The following is an 18,747-nucleotide window of genomic DNA, read 5'->3' as shown; positions in this document are numbered from 1 at the left end:
ATTGTGCATTTTTGGCCGAAGAGTTACATCATAACAGCCTGGAATACCGCCATATATACCGACTTCTGCGTACTCCTCCATGGCCCAGGCAGGATAGCAGACTAGATGATGAAGAGGGCCACCAGCAAGTTGAAGTACTTGGAGGGGGGATATCAATCTCCTTGATAAAAGTACCCTTCCAAGTATTCTGACATAACACTAAATGGCAATGGAGACACAGAAATTACAAAAAAGGAGGGATTTCAGCATCACAGCACCACAAAACCATTGTAAAATTTAAGGACACAATGGGGTTGATTTACTAAAACCGGAGAGTGCAAAATCTGGTGCAGCTTTGCATAGAAACCAATCAGCTTCCAGGTTGAATTGAATAAAGCTCAAGTTAGAAGCCGATTGGCCACCATGCACAGCTGCCCCAGATTTTGCACTCGTTTCAGTAAACCCACCCCAGTGTTGATTATGGCCCATACACACAATCAGAAAATCAGACTAAAAAATACAGTTTTCAAAGCGATCATACGATAATCTGATGGTTAGTACATAGTTTGAGAGCCGATCACCAAAGTTCATCGGCTGATATCCAAAAGGGACAAAACCGAAAATAGTACTCATACGATACCAGAGTGTACGATTTTCCTTTAACCACTTAAGACCCGGACCTTTAGGACCTGGCCAGTTTTCGCGATTCGGCACTGCGTCGCCTTAACTGACAAATGCGCGGTCGTGCGACGTGGCTCCCAAACAAAATTGGCGTCCTTTTTTCCCCACAAATAGTGCTTTCATTTGGTGGTATTTGATCACCTCTGCGGTTTTTATTTTTTGCGCTACAAACAAAAATAGAGCGACAATTTTGAAAAAAATTCAATATTTTTTATTTTTGCTATAATAAATATCCCCCAAAAATATATATAAAAAAAAAATTTCCTCAGTTTAGGCCGATACATATTCTACCTATTTTTAGTAAGAAAAAAAAAAATCGCAATAAGCGTTTATCGATTGGTTTGCCCAACATTTATAGCGTTTACAAAATAGGGGATCGTTTTATTGCATTTTTTTTTTACTACTAATGGCGGCGATCAGCAATTTTTTTTCATGACTGCGACATTATGGCGGACACGTCGGACAATTTTGACACATTTTTGGGACCATTGTCATTTTCACAGCAAAAAATGCATTAAAAATGCATTGTTTACTGTGAAAATGACAATTGCCGTTTGGGAGTTAACCACTAGGGGGTGCTGAATGGGTTAAGTGTGACCTCATCTGTGTTTCTAACTGTAGGGGGGCGGGGCTGGATGTGTGATGTCATTGATTGTGTTTCCCTATATCAGGGAACACACGATCAATGACAGCGTCACAGTGTAGAACGGGGAAGCTGTGTTTACACACAGCTCTCCCCGTTCTTCAGCTCCGGGGACGGATCGCGGGACTTCAGCAGCGATCGGGTCCGCGGGTCCCGCGGTCACGGAGCTTCGGACCGGGTCCCGGGCGTGCGCCCACGTCCCATGGCTGGGCACTTAAAGAGGACATACAGGTACGTGCTTGTGCCCAGCCGTGCCATTCTGCCGACGTATATCTGCAGGAGGCGGTCCTTAAGTGGTTAATCAGTAGAGTCCGAAAATAGAACAAAAATACAATACATGGCATCACTTCTAAATTTTTATTTTGTCTTATGTGAATTTTCGTAACTTTAGTAACCTCTTAATTTTCAATATGTAGACTAGCATACAACAAAAAAACGGAGGTTCATTCGGCCGATAATCTCATTGTGTGTACGAGGCATTTGCAAGCACTTTCTGATGTGTCAATTTGAGTCTTAGGCCCCTTTAACACGTGCGGACCGTATGTCCGCTTTTTCATCCATCCGTTTGCGGATGAAAAAGGGACATACATTGGTCCCCATGTGATTGCGGGTGTCAGCGGATGAATATCCGCTGACACCCGTAATCACCCGCCTCCGCAAAGATCCGATTTTGCAGATGGAAGAAAACCCTATTTTTTCTTCCGTCTGCAGAGCGGATCGGATGAACACGGAGATACGGTCCGTGTTCATCCGATCCCCCCCATAGAGGAGAGCAGAGAAAGGACAGGGCAGTTCCTGCACAGTGTGCGGGGACCGCCCTGTCATCCGCCGGCACAGCGGGGAACAGCGGAGCGATCCCCGCTGAGCTTACGGAGCATACAGAGGCGCCCCGTGTGATAGGGGCCTTAGAGACCTGCATCAAGCCCATTTAAATACAGCAGACCCATCGGTTACAGTTACTGCCAGATAATACCCAAAGTGCTAACTTCCTCATACACTGAAAAAAGACCTGGATGAAAAACCGTCTTCTAATCGATTTTAGTTTACTCATAGACATTGGTGTGTCTTGCAAAATTTATAAGCTGGCTGCAAGACTGTACTATGGGTCACTTCAGGCATAAATCACCTCTATGGTGGCTGTACTGAAAATACCACATTTTGTAACTCATCTGCATGCAGCATACCATGTCTGGATGTATTCACCTCGGGCTAAAACAGCTGAAAACTATGAATTCATTAAAGAAAAAATCAATAAAAAGACAAAAACACGCAGACTATTGGTCAACATATCCACCCTCTTGGGTACATCATCCCAAATTGAAACACTGCAGTAGAAATTTTCCATGTAAAAGAAACAATCACTAAATCCATCCTATTGCACAAAGTTAAAGCGGAGTTCCGGCCACAATTTCACTTTTTAAATATAAATACCCCTGTAATACACAAGCGTAATGTATTCTAGTAAAGTTAGTCTGTAAACTAAGGTCCGTTTTGTTAGGTTGTTACAGCATTTAGACACTTTATAAAATAGAAATAGACCGTGGCCATCTTAAGTGTGGGCATCATGAAGCCAGACTGTATGACTTCCTGGATTTCAGCCTTGCACATGCTCAGTGCTGCACAAGCAGTGTCAGATCAGGTTTTAGCACCTGTGCTGTCCAAGTCACATGATTCTTTGAGACTGGGGAGTGCACAGACTCCTGGAAAGTTACACCCACTACATTCCCAGGAGTCTGTGCGGTGTAGGTTAGGAAGCATTAAGCACCTAGGTGCAGGAAGTGGGAAGATTAACTATTCTGCCTAGCAACAACACTTTTAAGGCATCTAAAAAAAAAAAAAAAAAAAAATTCGTAAAGGACTAATGATTTTTTTTTAAAACTACTGATGTAATGTTATATTTATGGGTGGAACTCCACTTTAAGTGAATCTTCTTGAATTGGTAAACAAAACAGCAAACCTATTGTTTTTTTGTTGCACAGACACATTTTTTGTAGTAATTTTGATTGTCTTCTTGGATTGGGTGCCGTGGCTTGTGCTATGGGAGGGCCAGTGCTGCTACTCAATAACACAATACAATGCTTAGTTATTAGATCCTCTGAATACCGTCCATGAAAAGGAGGGGGTCGGTTATAAAAAAATAAATTACCATTTTATTTACTGTACTTATCACACACACACTTACCTGCTTTCACAGATTTGTTGAGGGTGTTATATACAGCTTGTTGATAGTTCTTTGGTGGTGTTGATTGTTGAAGGTACATAGAATAAATAGAACTGGAGTTTACGGTCTGTGGTCCTTTCCTAGGCGACTGTGGCCTGGATCCCTTTTCGGCCAAGAAAGGTCGGATGGCCACAGTTAAGGGAGGGTCGGGTCTACTGTCTGTTCCAGGGAACAAGGGGGAAGAAGAGGGTGGGTAGGTGGGGCTGGGTGGGACAGAAATCCTTTGCTGGATTAGCTGGGAGGAGCCTGGAGGGTGAGCATTGCTTGGGGTAGGTAACGGAAGTGGAAGTGGGCGTGTACGTGCTGTGGGTCCAGAGCCGGGTCTGGTCAGGCTTCCATCTTTTCTCCTCTCCAAAGAATTTGTAGCACTCAAGGGAAGAGATCCCTGGTACATGCCGTAATTGTGTGGCAGCGTCTTACTCAATCCTGGGATTGGAGAGGGCAGCTTCCCACCATCTGTAGACTGAAAACCAAGAATAATTAGGACATTGAAGGAAACCCATCAGAGAAATCTATAGAGGGTCACGATGACCCCAGGAAAATCCTAGTTGCCTAGAGGTCCATATAAAATGTCAACAAAGAGTCCCTGTGAAAAAGTAAATATGAAACAACTGAAATCAGTGCACCTGATCTGCATTATTGCTGTGGGTCAGCGATTTCAATTTTATAAAGCCATCAGCCCAACATGATAGCCCAACGCTAGGATTTTCAGAAGTATGACTACAACAGTAGCTAAACACTGAATGCAAAACGGAAATATAAACACACGTGTAAATATAGTCTGTAATGCCCCAGATCAACGAAAGCATTCTGGCACTCTAAACAGTGTCTAAAATCCTTGGAGCAAACAAGAATTTTGCCCATGCAGGGCAAAGTAACAGGTTATTTTAATTCCACCTGTACTGTTCCGGAATTAGACTTAATCCATTTATAAGTGGTGAGTCCAAATCACAAACTTAAATAGAGTAGCTGGCGGCTTTTCCTGTACTGGATTTAAGTGAGCCTGTTGCCTTTTCCTGCATGGGCAAAGCCCAGTTTCATCTTAAATGATAAGGTCACCTTTATAAATGCAAATATTTTTGCAGAAAAATAAAATGTGCGTTTATCATTTTTTCCTGCTGGAGTCTGCAGAGCACTGTATCCATGATCACAGGTTCAATGTCAGGTTCCTACAGACAGGTCCTACAGCTTTCAGCTCGTACCTCTGTATAGGCCGTCAATTTGGGCTTGTGAATAAAGGGCTTGTGAATAAACTATGAGTGCACTCATCAATGCCCTTGCAGTCCATTGAGAACTACAAGCCATCTGCCGTGGTACAGAAGGAACATGTAGTTCTCTCATTCACAGATTTCTGTGAGTAAATGATGTGGATGTGCAGGCAGAGCCCTGCTGTTTTTGAAAAGTGACAGTGGGTGTGTGGAGAGAATCCCCCAGCTTCTGTCAGGGAGGGAGGAGGTGGGGACTGCTGGAGAAGGTTACACCCTAAAAATGCATGTAACCTGTAATATCCTTAAAAAAGGTGAACTTGGCTTTTAAATGTTAAGTAAACCCCTTTATAATTTAAGTATGTGATTGAAAGATAACGCTGTTATAGTCTAGGGTTAGATAGGAGTCCAAAAGAGAAATCACAGAAATTATATTGTAGTGAATGCCGATTAAATCGCCACAAGGCTAAGCAAAGTTTATATGTTAAAAGCAAACTGGCCACAATGCAATCCTGCTTCAAACGAGGAGCAAAGTTTAGTGGCACATACACTAAATCTTCCATTGTACACATGGTTTTTAATACACACTGCAGCTCTGCCAATATAGCTTTCGAAATATCGACCAGAAAAAGAAAAAAAGTAAAAACGTACCAGTTTCTCAGTGGGCCCCACTGCAGCAGATGGCAAGGGTTGGCTGGATATTGGTGCAGCTTTGAATCCGCCCTCCGTATTTGAATCCTTCCAGTCAGAAGTGCTAAGCGGAGGCGTTTTAACCACAGACATCGCATTCTGTTTCAGTGCAGGCCAAGTTGCGTCACTGGCTGGAAAACCAGAAACATACAAAATGTTAATAACTCCAAAAACTTTGACTGGGGAACCACAATGACGAAGGAAAACACTGTACTCATTAGTATTAAATATGTATAATATTGTGTGACTACTAGAAAACGTTATGTGATTGTTCAAGTTTAACACAAAGCGTTAATCAGTACAAATATAACCTTATATATTTATGTGTATGCTTTGGTGCAGAGTTAAAGGACAAGTGCGCCTGTTTGATATAAATTCTTGGTTATTGTGCCTCTTGTTCCTTAGTAAAACAAGGCCACCAGCACTAACTCATCATCAAATGTCTGAAACAAAAAGCAAAGATACTAAAACGCAGGGGAAGGCGAGATGAGCTAGGATTTTTTTTTACACAGCTATATCAAAAAGGTTTCTCTGGAATGCTCTCAGGTGTGTTTTTATCCCCCCCTAACTGTAGAGCAGTTGTAAGATAACCTGGAGAGAACGTCCATTTGAAGAAATGCCTTTTCTGGCACAACTATGCTGGATACCTAGAAGAAGCAACCAGCAGAACAACTACAGATCCCAGTGCCACTTGCCAAGGACAGCAGGAGCAAGGTACTATAAGGCAATGATTACATTTGCACACTTGCTTGATCTGAGCAAAGTCAAAAAATAAAAGTAGGTTAAAGATATTAACCATTTAAAACTATGGCCCAGTCCATCCAACAGTTAATTTATCTTTGGGTAGATGCTGCAGGGTTGGATCAGGCCCCAGGACTGAACAGATCTTGGCACTAAAGATCCTAGCTCCATATACACGCAAGATGAAAGGGGGTGTCTTGCCCTGCTCATTTTACATGGCAGCAACAGGAATAAAACTCTACAGCAGATCTGGGAATTCACTTGACAAACTTGCATTTCATTTAACCCAATAGTGTCCAACAAAACTTTTGATTGAGCAAACAGTTGGGCAAGACACTAATGGTTCAATACAAGTTTATTCAGATACTTTTCTTGATCAGCTGCCCCCATAAAACTATTAAAAATACATTGAACTGTACTCAGAGTTACCGATATCTAGCTTCAGTCTTACATAAACCCAAAATAATTTTGGTGTTCATGGTCTGTCTATTCCTAAGCAGGGCCAAAATTCCAATCTGCTACAGGTCACCTCAGCATGAAAGGCACGCAAGGATGAGCTCCGGCGTGTTTGCAAGCTGCACGTGCAGAGCCCGCAAGGAAGTCGACACTACACAGCGCTAATCACATTGGAATATTTTTGAGACTACACAGCGCTAATCACAAGCAGTGAGACATTGTCCCAATGTGTGGCTGCAGAGATCGGGAAATGTCTCACTGCCTGTGATTAGCGCTGTGCAGTGCCCACTTCCTGGCGGGCTCTGCACGTGCAGCTTGAGAACATGTCTAAGCTCATCCTTAAAGGCATGTATGAAAGAATTAAAAACCGGGGGGGGGGGGAACGAATTTATCATCTTTACCATCTTCAGTATGGTATTACATTTATTTGAACTTCTGATTAACGAAACCTGGGGTAATGACATTGTGGAACGACGTCAACCGCAGATGGCACGACCCCTACTCCCAATAAAATGTATAGAATATTATAGGTCAGTGTTTCGACCTTTTTTTAGTCAAGGCACCCTTTAAAATTCTAGACAATCTCAAGGCACCCCCTTTCTAAAAAGGTAAAAAACGAAAACTGAATAGTTTTATATAAATCACAGCAGCAGCAGCATCCACACATCGCGGACACCCAACATTAGGTCCCTTTACATAGGGTGGACTCTGCCAGGAGTCTGCCTGATTAGTGAGAAATCAGTCCGCGGATCCCCAATGAGCAAGTGGATGGCTTGTCCGTGTCCTCTCTGCTTATACAGAGCAGAGTCAGACACAGACAAAGCCTGCTATCCTCTACATTTACACTCGACCTCCATTCGATCTCCACATCTGGCAATGGATGGTCCAATTGGGTCCGCCTAAAAAACGGACAGGCGGACCAGATCAGTTTGCCTGTGTGAAAGGGGCCCAAGAGTTGATTAATTCTAAAGCAAAAACCCTTTTACACACTGCTACTGACAATTTTAGCATTTCTTCTTCCTCATTTTCTCTCCCTCATGCAGCCAAGGTGACACCAGTGCTGACAGAGGGGGGGGGGGGTAAAGAGGGGACTAAAATAAGGATGTTGTGCAGGTGCCCAATGTCTTCCTTATCAACCAGTGAGGTCAACAGTTGATAGGACGCTGGTGGCTGGCCTGTATAGTGCTCAAAGTTGCACAATAAAAACCTCTGGCTTTCTATAACAAAAAAATCAGGTTTGATCCACCAGCTGGCTTGTTCACAGTTTTTGGGCAATTTGGAGCAATTTTAGGCATTTTGTCCAAGCACCCCTGAAGAACCCAGAAGGCACCTTGGTTGAAAAATGCTGATCTAGGTAACAAAGTATTTGTTTTATACTGTTCTGTATACCTGAAGCCATTAACAGTCATTTCTGGGGCAGGTTTTACACAAAGTGGAACCAAAGCAGAGATGACAATTATTAGCTTTCTGTAAAGGACTGATTAGATGGTACGGGCGAACGCCTGACTTTTGTTCCAGTTTTGTTTGCTCTAGTTTTTGTTAGTCATCCCCAAAGTGCATTCCTTGTTCATTGTATCCGGCTGTATCAGCTATTTCCTGTGATTTGCTAATTTCCCTGCCCCAATTCCAGGTGAAATAATTAACAGAAAACAATTTAATTAATTAATTTAGTTAATTAACCTAGAAAAGTATAGAACAATTATTTGAGAGTTTAAAACTGTAATGGGGATTATCTAAAGCAGGCCCGGGCATCCTGGGCTTCATGACTGAATAATGTTTGAAGGCCCATTCACACAAGTCAGCTTTGATGCAGCAAAACACATTCATTTTTGTCGCATAAAAATAAAAAATGTATTTCAAGCAGAAATACAATTTGTTCTTATAGGGCTGATACTGTTTTAAGTGAAAGGCACATGTAAACTCTATAGGCTTATTTATGACTACACACTGCATGCACATGGAACAACGTGAATCCTACCAGAAGGTTAAATGCCCTTAGATACCTATACTGGGTAATCAGACTTCTACATTCATTTAGGTCTGACTGTGGTCTACTAATACTCCAAAAATGTATTGTCATAAGGGTAGCATATGCTACAACATAGTTTTTTCTGACATTGTAGTTATGAGTACTGTATCTCTTTATAGACGTTTATGGTTGACTCCACCTAAAGAAGCGACATTTGTCGCAAAACATGTAGAGGACCACGTCTGAACCTACATCTGTGTCCCTATACACCAGTGGGGCTCTTTACCTTCTGAATGCAACGGAATGTACAACAACTTTACTATTGCTTTGTTATTGACTATGTTTTGTATGTTATTTTCTCAATAAATGTTTATATAATCTTTTAAATGATTTGTACAATTTAAGGGTAGCGAGATAGTCCTCAACACCATTGGCGTCACAGGGCAATGTTTTAGAGTAGCCCTTGACAACTTCTCATAGGTCTGACTATGGAAGGGGAAATCTTATTGGCTGCTGCAGACATTACGGACACTCTTTCTTTCACACACTTGATAAATGAGGCCTATAGTGCTGCTACAGTGGCTGAAGCAGACCTGTCATTTAGAAGACTGCAGGATGTAATGAATAAGGGAGAAAGTAGGCAGAACAAACCCTACACAACAGAAACCCAATACAGCAAAGATACCATTCCCCTGTTTCTGCAATGTAGCTACCTCACATGAATGGTCTCTTTGCCCTTTCTAATTAACCTGCCGCCTGCGCCTGGATAACTTGTGGGATATAAGCATAACACCTTCAAGGGCATTATGATAGTGATCAACAACGTCCAAAAATGTACTAAAACCATCATCATTGGACATCAATCTGAGTGCCAGCCTCCTCTACTTCCCTGATTATTACTAGAGTAAATCTGCTTTTTTTAAGAAGTCCCAGCATGCCTGTGGCAATGAATATAGAGACATCTTGTGGATTTATCAAAGGAAGCTTACTTCTGCGCCAGAGTAACAGATTAAATGAAGCAAATCTGCCAGCAAAAATTTGAGGTATTTCAAGGCAATCAGATTATTCTGTCAAACAAGAGACAACATACACTCCACAAGGTCAGACTTTGTGGAAATTAGTTAGGGAGTTCTATCAAGTTCTGTCATTGTCCATAGGTCTTTCATCTTGAGTGTGACACCCTTTACAAAACAAACAAAAAAAAAAATCACGAATAAGATCCTGCTAAAAACTTTACTACTACAAAAGTAGACAAATAAAGGACAAAAAAAAAATTCAAAAGGGCTAGTGACAACACTTAAATATGTAAGCTGTACCTCGACAGCAGGAAAACCTTTATAATGTACAGGGTGCTTCATTCAATAATGCAGAAGATTACAATTGAAGTCCAGTTTAAAACAATTCAGGAGAAATGGGAGCGGCATCAGAATAAGCATCCGTCTCTCCTAAGGAGGAGATCAAACGCTGCTATGGTGCCAGGTTAAAGGCCACGTTTACCTTAGCAGAATTTTTTTTTTTTTTTAGAGAAATACAAATTTGCATTCATTTTTTTTTTTTCCTGTATGAGCCTGAAAAGGATTGCACCCGCGATCAGTAGATCACGGGTGCAATGTGTGCTGCTGCAGACATGTCCTCCGGCTTTCATCCTGTACCTCTGCATGAGCTGTTTGAAAGCCAGAGGACATGTCAATTTACTACGAGAGCACTCACTGTCACCCCTGCAGCCCATTGAAACGACAAGTCCGTAAGCTGCAGTGAAAGAGGGCACTTGTAGTTCATTTACAGGAATCTGTGAATGAATGACTTGGTTGTGTGGGTGGAGTCCTGCACAACCATGCAGTTTTTGAAAAGTGACAGCGGGTGTGAGGAGAGTAACCACCGCCCTCTGCCACAGGAAGGGGGAATTGGGTGGAGAGGAGGCAGGGGCTGAAACATGTTACATGTTCCACCCCAAATACAGGTGGAAACATGTTCCAAAGGTGAACTTATCCTTTAAAAAAGTGACCTAGTGCTGCAGCAGTTGTGTATTGGAGTGTATTGGAGTGATGACAGAAGGTAACTGAAAGACCCATCTGTTACTGGTGCCTATATGACCCGGAATCAGAATGCAGTGGAATCTTTTATAACATGAGACTAGCTTTTTCTGAATGCTAAGGCCTCATTTACATGGCATATTAACTCCAGCTGCACCAGGAATATATTTACAATTGTAATAGTCCATATTTGTGACACTTATAGTCCCATTGAATAGTTCAATCAAAAAAATTTTGGTTAAGGGTGAGCACTAGCCATTTGCTTATTAATGAAACCTGTGCTAAAATACATAAGCTGCCAGTGGTGAGCTCTCCTAAAATGGTCTGTTGCCTGGCTGGCATTGATCCAATGGCTTTAACTGTTTAACATAATCTCAGTCTGTGACCTGTAACAATATGCAGAATATATGTTCACTCGCTGTCTGCTTGTTCCAGGTCAGTGTTAGGCACCCTCGGTCACATTATTATTGGTGCCTGTGTACCCATTCGCTCCTCTATTTGTGTTGTAATAAAGTTATGATAAATCCCAAATTTTAGAATTTGTCCCAGAAATCTCCTCACTTTAGAACACCTCTAACTTACTGTTATGTCTCTGGGTCTGGAAGTGAAGGAAAACTTACCTAATGTTACATTATTGGATTTTTATTATTTTTTTTAGTCCTTCCCTATTCTATACCAATTCAAGTTTTGACCAAGTGTAAAATACATACAGGAGGGTGCGGCCACCTCATGCATTTACCATAAATAACAAACCATTTGTTTACCATCTTGCTGGAGCAGATATGTTTGGTATGAGGTTTTTTTTCGTGTGCATGCGAGTATCTGTTTGTCTATGTGGATTTACTAAAAGTTATTTATGGTAAATGCATGAGATGCCGTGCCCTCCTGTGTTTTTTACAGTGTGTTCAGAGGACTTGCCAGTCGAAGGAGGGCTGCACCCTTGATGGGCATTCTGTAAAAGTATGATGGAAGATTTCCCCTGGGTCTAGTGCTTAAGTGTTTTTGGACTTGTAAAGTTTTGGCTAAACATACTTTAAAGCCAGAGGCAAGCCAGGCAACTAGTGTTTTCAGAAGACCAGCAATGGCAGCCTGCATATTTCTCAATACCCTTTTATCTTGCTGAGAATCCAAGGGAAGCCTACCATAGCACCTAATCTCTGCCCTCCTCCTTTTGCAGCAGGAGGAGCCTCCATAATGTCACTTTTTTTTTCTGTAATGTATAAAAAAACAAATAGGAAGCATGAGAGCTCACCATACCACCTACAGCAAAGCAAAGAGAACTAGACGAGGTGGAAATATGGAGGCAGTTGCTGATGCTGCCCAACCACATATAGCCACCTAAGGGGAGGATATACCTGGACTATCTTGGTACTGATACAATGACAATATGGTATAGTAACCCCGTGAGATTTCTGTTGGAGTGGAGTATGAAATGTTTCCTCTACCGGTTTCGCAGACTAAGCCGCTTCTTCAGGAGGAGTGGTCTGTGAAACAAATAATGCAATAAACCTAAACATAAATTTATTATATTCTGCCTGTACTGCTTTGTATTCATGTTTATGTTTTGGTTTATTGCATCATTTGTTTCACAGACCAGTCCTCCTGAAGAAGCGGCTTAGTCCGCAAAACCGGTAGAGGAAACATTTCATACTTCACTCCAACAGAAATCTCTCGGGGTTTCCCCGTCAGTAGTTTTTTTGTGGTGTATGGTTTTTAATACTTATGTATGTTTTAAACAGTATTTTCTTTACTAAACCATATTGTCTTTGTATCAGTACCAAAATAGTCCAGTATGTCCTCCCCTTAAGTGGCTATATGTGGTTGGGCTGCATCAGCAACTGCCTCCATATTTCCACATTGTCTAGTTCTCTTATATCAATTTGGATGATGGTACTTTTTTTCCATACATTACTAATGTGAGGCTACACTCAAAATGTTGTTACAGCAAAGCTGGCAACTCGGGGGCAGAGATTTCACTGTTGATGATCCCACATGTATAAGAATCAAGAGATGAATCACCCTTTGCAAATTGTAATGTCAGTATTGGGTAGATATATCTGTTAATAGGGGTGAAATGTGCTCAAGCTACTAACTCAGCAGGTGTGAGAAGCAAGACTAAAGGGAATTTGCTTTCTTGCCGTTACCTGGGAGACTACAAACCTAGTAAATTTATGTTATTGGGGAAGGAAAACTTTTAAGCCACTACAAATTAGAGGTGAATTAGTATACAGGGGCAGGTTTACTAATAAAAGCTAGTTGCAATCAGCAATGGAAACTACAAGAGGTCCTGCCGAGCAGACTCACTGTTTGGACTGCCAGAGAGGCCAGGTGCCTGATGGATGTGATCGGAAGACTGAAGAGAGGAAGTGGGAGATGACAGCTTAGGATCCACCATAATGTCTAAATCTGAAACCTTCCAAGGACCTGGAGACTTTTTCACACACTCACCGTCTCCCTCTAGTGGAGGATGACGAGTACAGCCAGACACCCAAGGGTCAGGAAGGAAAGACACATCACCAGAAGGAGAACAGTACAAAAAAAAAAAAAAAGGAGAGAGACAAAGACCATGAAGAGACAAGACATAGGACAAGACATTAGGATGCAAAAAGAAAAAGTGATGTGAGAAACGCAACACATACACTAAAAATAGTACTACAAATAAAAGAAAAACTGTACTTTTTAACGGAACATTGAATTTGCAAGGTAGCTTTAAAAGGGAAGTATGGGGCCTCATTTTGTTTTCTATTTTATTCATTTACTTCAAATTTTCACCTGTGACTGGTAGAAATGAGGTGGCCATATAAGCTGCAAGATGGCCAGATTAATCACAACAGGGTAAGATTTGAGAACTCTATTAGACCCCTCAAAATATAGCAACATGAATCAGCTTGCCCCTTGTTCCAATTAACTCCAGTCTCTCTCATCACAGGGTTGTGCAAGTTCCCGATCTCTTTAGTCAATAATAAACATTCTGTCTAGCACCATGGTAAGCTGGACAGGACCTGCTCCTGGACATCAATATTTGAGTAAACAAGTGGCTATGTTAAAGTAATATTCACATGTGCTCTTATGTGGCCTGGACTCACGTATCGGCCAGAGGAATCTTAGCCAATACTATGTGCAACACTAGCTGTGTGTACAGTATATTCTGTATTTATTGGCATAGAACACTCACTTTTTTCCCCTGAAAATAGAGGGTAAACTGTGCCTGCGTGTTATACACAGGGGGCCATGGTAAGTTTTTTTTCTTGAAACTTCCCTCTTAAAGTTCTGCAAAATGCAAAAAGCACTAAAAGTGCATAGGTGTGAATCCAGCCTTAATGGGACTTATAGACATTTATAAAAGAAAACTGCCGTTGTTGACCCCTCCTAAAAAATTTGAATTTATTAAAAAAAAATCTGGATTCATAGCTTTATGATTTGCTGAATGGGAACAAGCATACAGATCATTGAAGAAAGATGGTCTTATTTGCTGCTCAGTGACTAAAAGCACTGAAATCAACAGGTGATATTGCAGCCGGCAACTAGCAGTTTGAGTGAGGTCTTTAATGGTAGATTTTATATGCTTTTCTCATGATAGGTTTCCTTTAACTATGAGGACCTTTACTTCCCCTTTAAATACAAGACCATAAAATCCCAACACCAGATGCTGGTTAACATAGATGATGGAGAATGGTCAGATAGATCGTTAGAGTATGAAACAGAATGCAAAGAATGATTAGATAAAACAAATGACCACAAAAAGTTACAGTTATTCTGTCTATAAGTCACTATACCCTCAAAACATTATAATAGACTGCAAAATGCAAATAAACGGGGATATACTTTGTTTACATTTCTTCGGCATTCAGACAAATGGCCCGTACACACGATCTGGAAATCGGATGACAGATCATGCGCTTTTTTAGTTTTTTTTTGCATGCTAGTCGCATATCGAAAAAAATGGAGAGGTTACTAAAGTCGGAAGTGATGTCATGTGTTGTAGTGTATTTCTATTGTGTTTAAAAATGAAAATTGTACGATCTGGTATCATACGAGAATTCTTTTATCGGTTAATATCGAATAAACTGACGCAATCGGCTCTCAAAAGCTGTGTACTAACGATCAGATTATCGTACAATCGCTTTGAAAGCAGTATTTTTCGTACGATTTTCGGATGGTGTGTACGGGCCAATAGAGTGCGGTTAATGAGACTTTCTAAACATATTGAACTATCACCCCCATAAGTATAAGCCAAGCAGCACCTACTATGGGGTCAATGTTTACTGCATTTGTTTGCTGCTTTGGCTGTACCCGGTTTTCATCATCTGTGTAAAATTCCAACAATATCCAATTCACAAAATGGATAATTTGATGTTATCCAGGAAAATATTAAATACAGTATTTCTTCCTTTATTTCAGCAATTATGTATTCTTATTAATATTTAAACATTTGCTGGCATTAAAATATTGGTGTCAAACTGAAATCTAACAAAAACGCACCTATAATTCATGAGTGCACCAACATTATGCCAATGTTCTCCCTGCCCCGTCAGCCCACCTCCACTCATACAGCCTCTGTCTTCCCATTAGCCTGCAGCTAAGGACAACAGAGTTTATGCCTCCCGAGGATTGCAGAGCTACTGGACCGACTGCAGGGTGATCTGCTGGTTTCACATAGAGAGCTGTGGTCCTTGGCTGCAGGTTAGTAGATAGGGACAGGTTGTATTAGTGGTAGTAATTTTTACACGGATAGGACAGTCATTAAAACTAGGGTTGTCCCGATACCACTTTTTTAGGACTGAGTACAAGTACCGATACTTTTTTTTAAGTAGTCGCCGATACCGAATACCGATACTTTTTTTTAAAATGTGTCCCCAAATGCAGCCATATCCCCCCACAGATGCAGCCATGTATCCCCCCATCCAGCCATTGTCTCCCCCCATGCAGCCATTGTCTCCCCCCATCCAGCCATTGTCTCCCCCCATCCAGCCATGTATCCCCCCATCCAGCCATTGTCTTCCCCCATCCAGCCATTGTCTTCCCCCATCCAGCAATGTATCCCCCCATGCAGCCATTGTCACCCCCCATGCAGCCATTGTCACCCCCCATCCAGCCATTGTCACCCCCCATCCAGCCATTGTCTCCCCCCATCCAGCCATTGTCACCCCCCATCCAGCCATTGTCACCCCCCATCCAGCCATGTCTCCCCCCCATCCAGCCATGTCTCCCCCCCATCCAGCCATGTCTCCCCCCCCATCCAGCCATGTCTCCCCCCCCATCCAGCCATGTCTCCCCCCCCCCCATCCAGCCATGTCTCCCCCCCCCCATCCAGCCATGTGTCCCCCCCCATCCAGCCATGTGTCGTCCCCCCCCCCCATCCAGCCATGTGTCGTCCCCCCCCCCCCATCCAGCCATGTGTCTCCCCCCCATCCAGCCATGTGTCTCCCCCCCATCCAGCCATGTGTCTCCCCCCCATCCAGCCATGTGTCTCCCCCCCATCCAGCCATGTGTCTCCCCCCCATCCAGCCATGTGTCTCCCCCCCATCCAGCCATGTGTCTCCCCCCCATCCAGCCATGTGTCTCCCCCCCATATGCAGCCATGGCCCGCTTACCTGCTACCGCCGACTGTGTACAGTACTACGGCCGGCCAGGAACATTAAAGCTTTGAATAGCTTTGTAATGATTGGCGCCGCGCTGCATGTATAGACACTCCCCCTCGCTCGGGATTGGACAGTTCACCCGAGCAAGGGGGAGTGTCTATGCGTGGCGCAAATCATTACAGCTATTCAAAGCTGTAATGTTCCCGCCCGTATTACACAGTCAGCGGTAGCGGGGATGCGGCGTAACGGCGGCGGATCGCGGCGGCGGATTGCGGCTCCGGTGGCGGCGGCGGTAAGTATTCTATTTGTGTATCGGGGCGGGGTATCGGCGTCTGAGTACCGCCGAAAAAACTCGGAATCGGTCCCGATACCGATACTAGTATCGGTATCGGGACAACCCTAATTAAAACCCAGTTATACTGGGGTACCATGAAATGATGGGTGCTACTTTACATAATAGGTACTTCAATTAGGTCAGCAACTCAAACCCTAATGAGCTGACCCAGATGTCTTCATCAGCAAAGAAGAAGAGACTTTGTGAAGGTTTTTACACTTTTAAAATGAGACTGTAGTAGGTACTTCTCTGGTACTATTGTGTACTCACCACACTCTCAATGATGAGCCGGGAAGATCCTACAGACAGGTCTCCTCAATCGCTGAATAGTAACACAACACCGCAAGAGAGGAGCGGAAAGAAACTGCTATGTTCACAGCCTGCATGGCAGTGAGTCTCAATGTTCACCTGCTCTAGTCCAAATCACCAAAATCTTCCCACAAAAAAATATTGAGGGCACGATCAGCTCTCAATTCTTTTTATTTTGACACATTTACAGAGATTTAAAACATTTCAAATCTATCAGCCAATCATTTTGAATGAACAAGCTCACATTTTCTTAAGGCATGGAAATGAAGAGTGCCCTGTGAATATCTTATTGTGGAACGATTTTGTAAACGTAAATAACTGGGGAGTGCCAGGGCATTGGATAAGGGAGGGACATGTTTATTATATTAAGGATAAAATGGATTTATATTAAGAACTTTCAAAAAGAATATTGTATGCCTGTGATATCACATACACAGAACACAACTGTTTAATAGAAAGGAGGCAATCTGCACTTCTAGTCTACTATTCAAAAAATATCTGAAAGAACAACTACTGTATATATGAACCGGTTTTATAGACAGTGCAAGAAGTCCCTTAGCTTTGTGTTGTCAAATTTAACCTACAAAATAAAGTTATACAGTTGAACAAAAACATTATAAACAGTTGATGACAGTTGTCTGCCCTTGTGTTCCATCGACCTACCAGACTTCGAGCGTGCATGTGTTCCAGTAGCAGCAAGAGACAGGGACTGAGGCTTCACCGGATCGGCAGGCAGAGTATAATTGACTGTGCTTGGAATCTGGATGTAAGGGCCCACAGCAGCGACTCGCCCAGATGCCAATGTAGACTGAGGAGATGGTGTCCCGTTGATGCGATTCAGCTGCAAGTAAATCCAAAATATACATGAACCCTTTGTCTTTTATACATAGAAATGATTTGGGGACATTCTCTCACTCTGGGAGGCAGAAGGCATCTATATCTAGGATTGGGAACCCCGATCAGAGACATTTCTGTTCCCCTGTTCAAATTGCACTTATGCCAATAGCCTAGCAGCAATTGCAACTGTGATATCAATCAATGAATAAATGCATCTATCACCCAAAATATTATTTGTCTTATTGGAGAGTTTCATGCTATCTGTTCTGGTTCACACTGTCACCTGGGCAGAAGGTGACGAGGAATACAAGTGTTATAGTTGGCTAAAAAAAAGTGGGAAATCTTCCAATGGGGACACTTGGCCAGGTGACAACTGTCTTACGGGGGATCTAATCTCACTTTGGAGGGACTTAATCGCACTTCTTACTGGGTCCCAAGGATGAGAAGTGAATGGAACCCCCCCCCCCCCAAAAAAAAAACTCACAAAAGTTTTTTTTTTTTTTTTTTCACTCCATCCAAACCTAAAACAAAATGTAAAAAAAAAAAAGTTCTTGCTATAGATACATTTTAAACCACTGAACATATCCACTACTGTGTGGCTTCAATGGCATTTTCTAGGCTATGGATTAGAAACATACAACCTGCAAAGAGCAAAAACTCCTGCTTTGAATGACATGATGAAAAAAAAAACACAGCAAACGAGATGGTGGTACAAATCCAACTCAGTTTGTGGTAAAATTAAGGGAAATCTGGGATAGGACACAGGTAAAATAAACGTTGGTGGAACACAGGGCTCAATTCACTAAATAAAGTCATTTCACTACAGGTTTATGCAGGATTTGCCACAAAGATAAGAAATGTAAAGATAAAAAAACACATGCACCTCTTTAAAAGACAAACATGCGGTCCATCTCCCTGAACCATACCATTTTTTTTAATAAAGGACTTGTCAAAAACTGTGTGATGCTTTTACTTATGTGGGGGTAAGACACCACTCAAAACCGACCCAGTGCTTCAGATGTGGATAAGGCTATGTACGGCCTCAGCCAGCACTGCTCCAGCCATGC

General features: G+C 42.3%; 1 protein-coding gene across 7 annotated transcripts in view; it reads right to left on the bottom strand.

Moving 5' to 3' along the window:
- PPP1R13B (protein phosphatase 1 regulatory subunit 13B) overlaps positions 1-18,747 on the bottom strand; it is a 147,261-nt gene that overhangs the window by 15,742 nt on the left and 112,772 nt on the right. For 5 of the 7 annotated variants that reach the window (XM_040332548.1, XM_040332547.1, XM_040332543.1 and 2 more), the window contains 4 exons: positions 17,507-17,684; positions 13,067-13,075; positions 5,381-5,550; positions 3,486-3,987 (listed from right to left, as the gene is read on the bottom strand). In XM_040332548.1, coding sequence (XP_040188482.1) covers positions 3,486-3,987; positions 5,381-5,550; positions 13,067-13,075; positions 17,507-17,684 — 859 coding nt within the window. The remainder of the gene's footprint in view (positions 1-3,485; positions 3,988-5,380; positions 5,551-13,066; positions 13,076-17,506; positions 17,685-18,747) is intronic. The other 2 variants (XM_040332545.1, XM_040332546.1) reach the window with 1 other exon arrangement.

The sequence above is a fragment of the Rana temporaria genome, chromosome 13 (genome assembly GCF_905171775.1).
Source record: "Rana temporaria chromosome 13, aRanTem1.1, whole genome shotgun sequence".
In the NCBI taxonomy this organism is placed as follows: Eukaryota; Metazoa; Chordata; class Amphibia; order Anura; family Ranidae; genus Rana; species Rana temporaria.
This window is presented reverse-complemented; position numbering and strand designations above follow the sequence as displayed.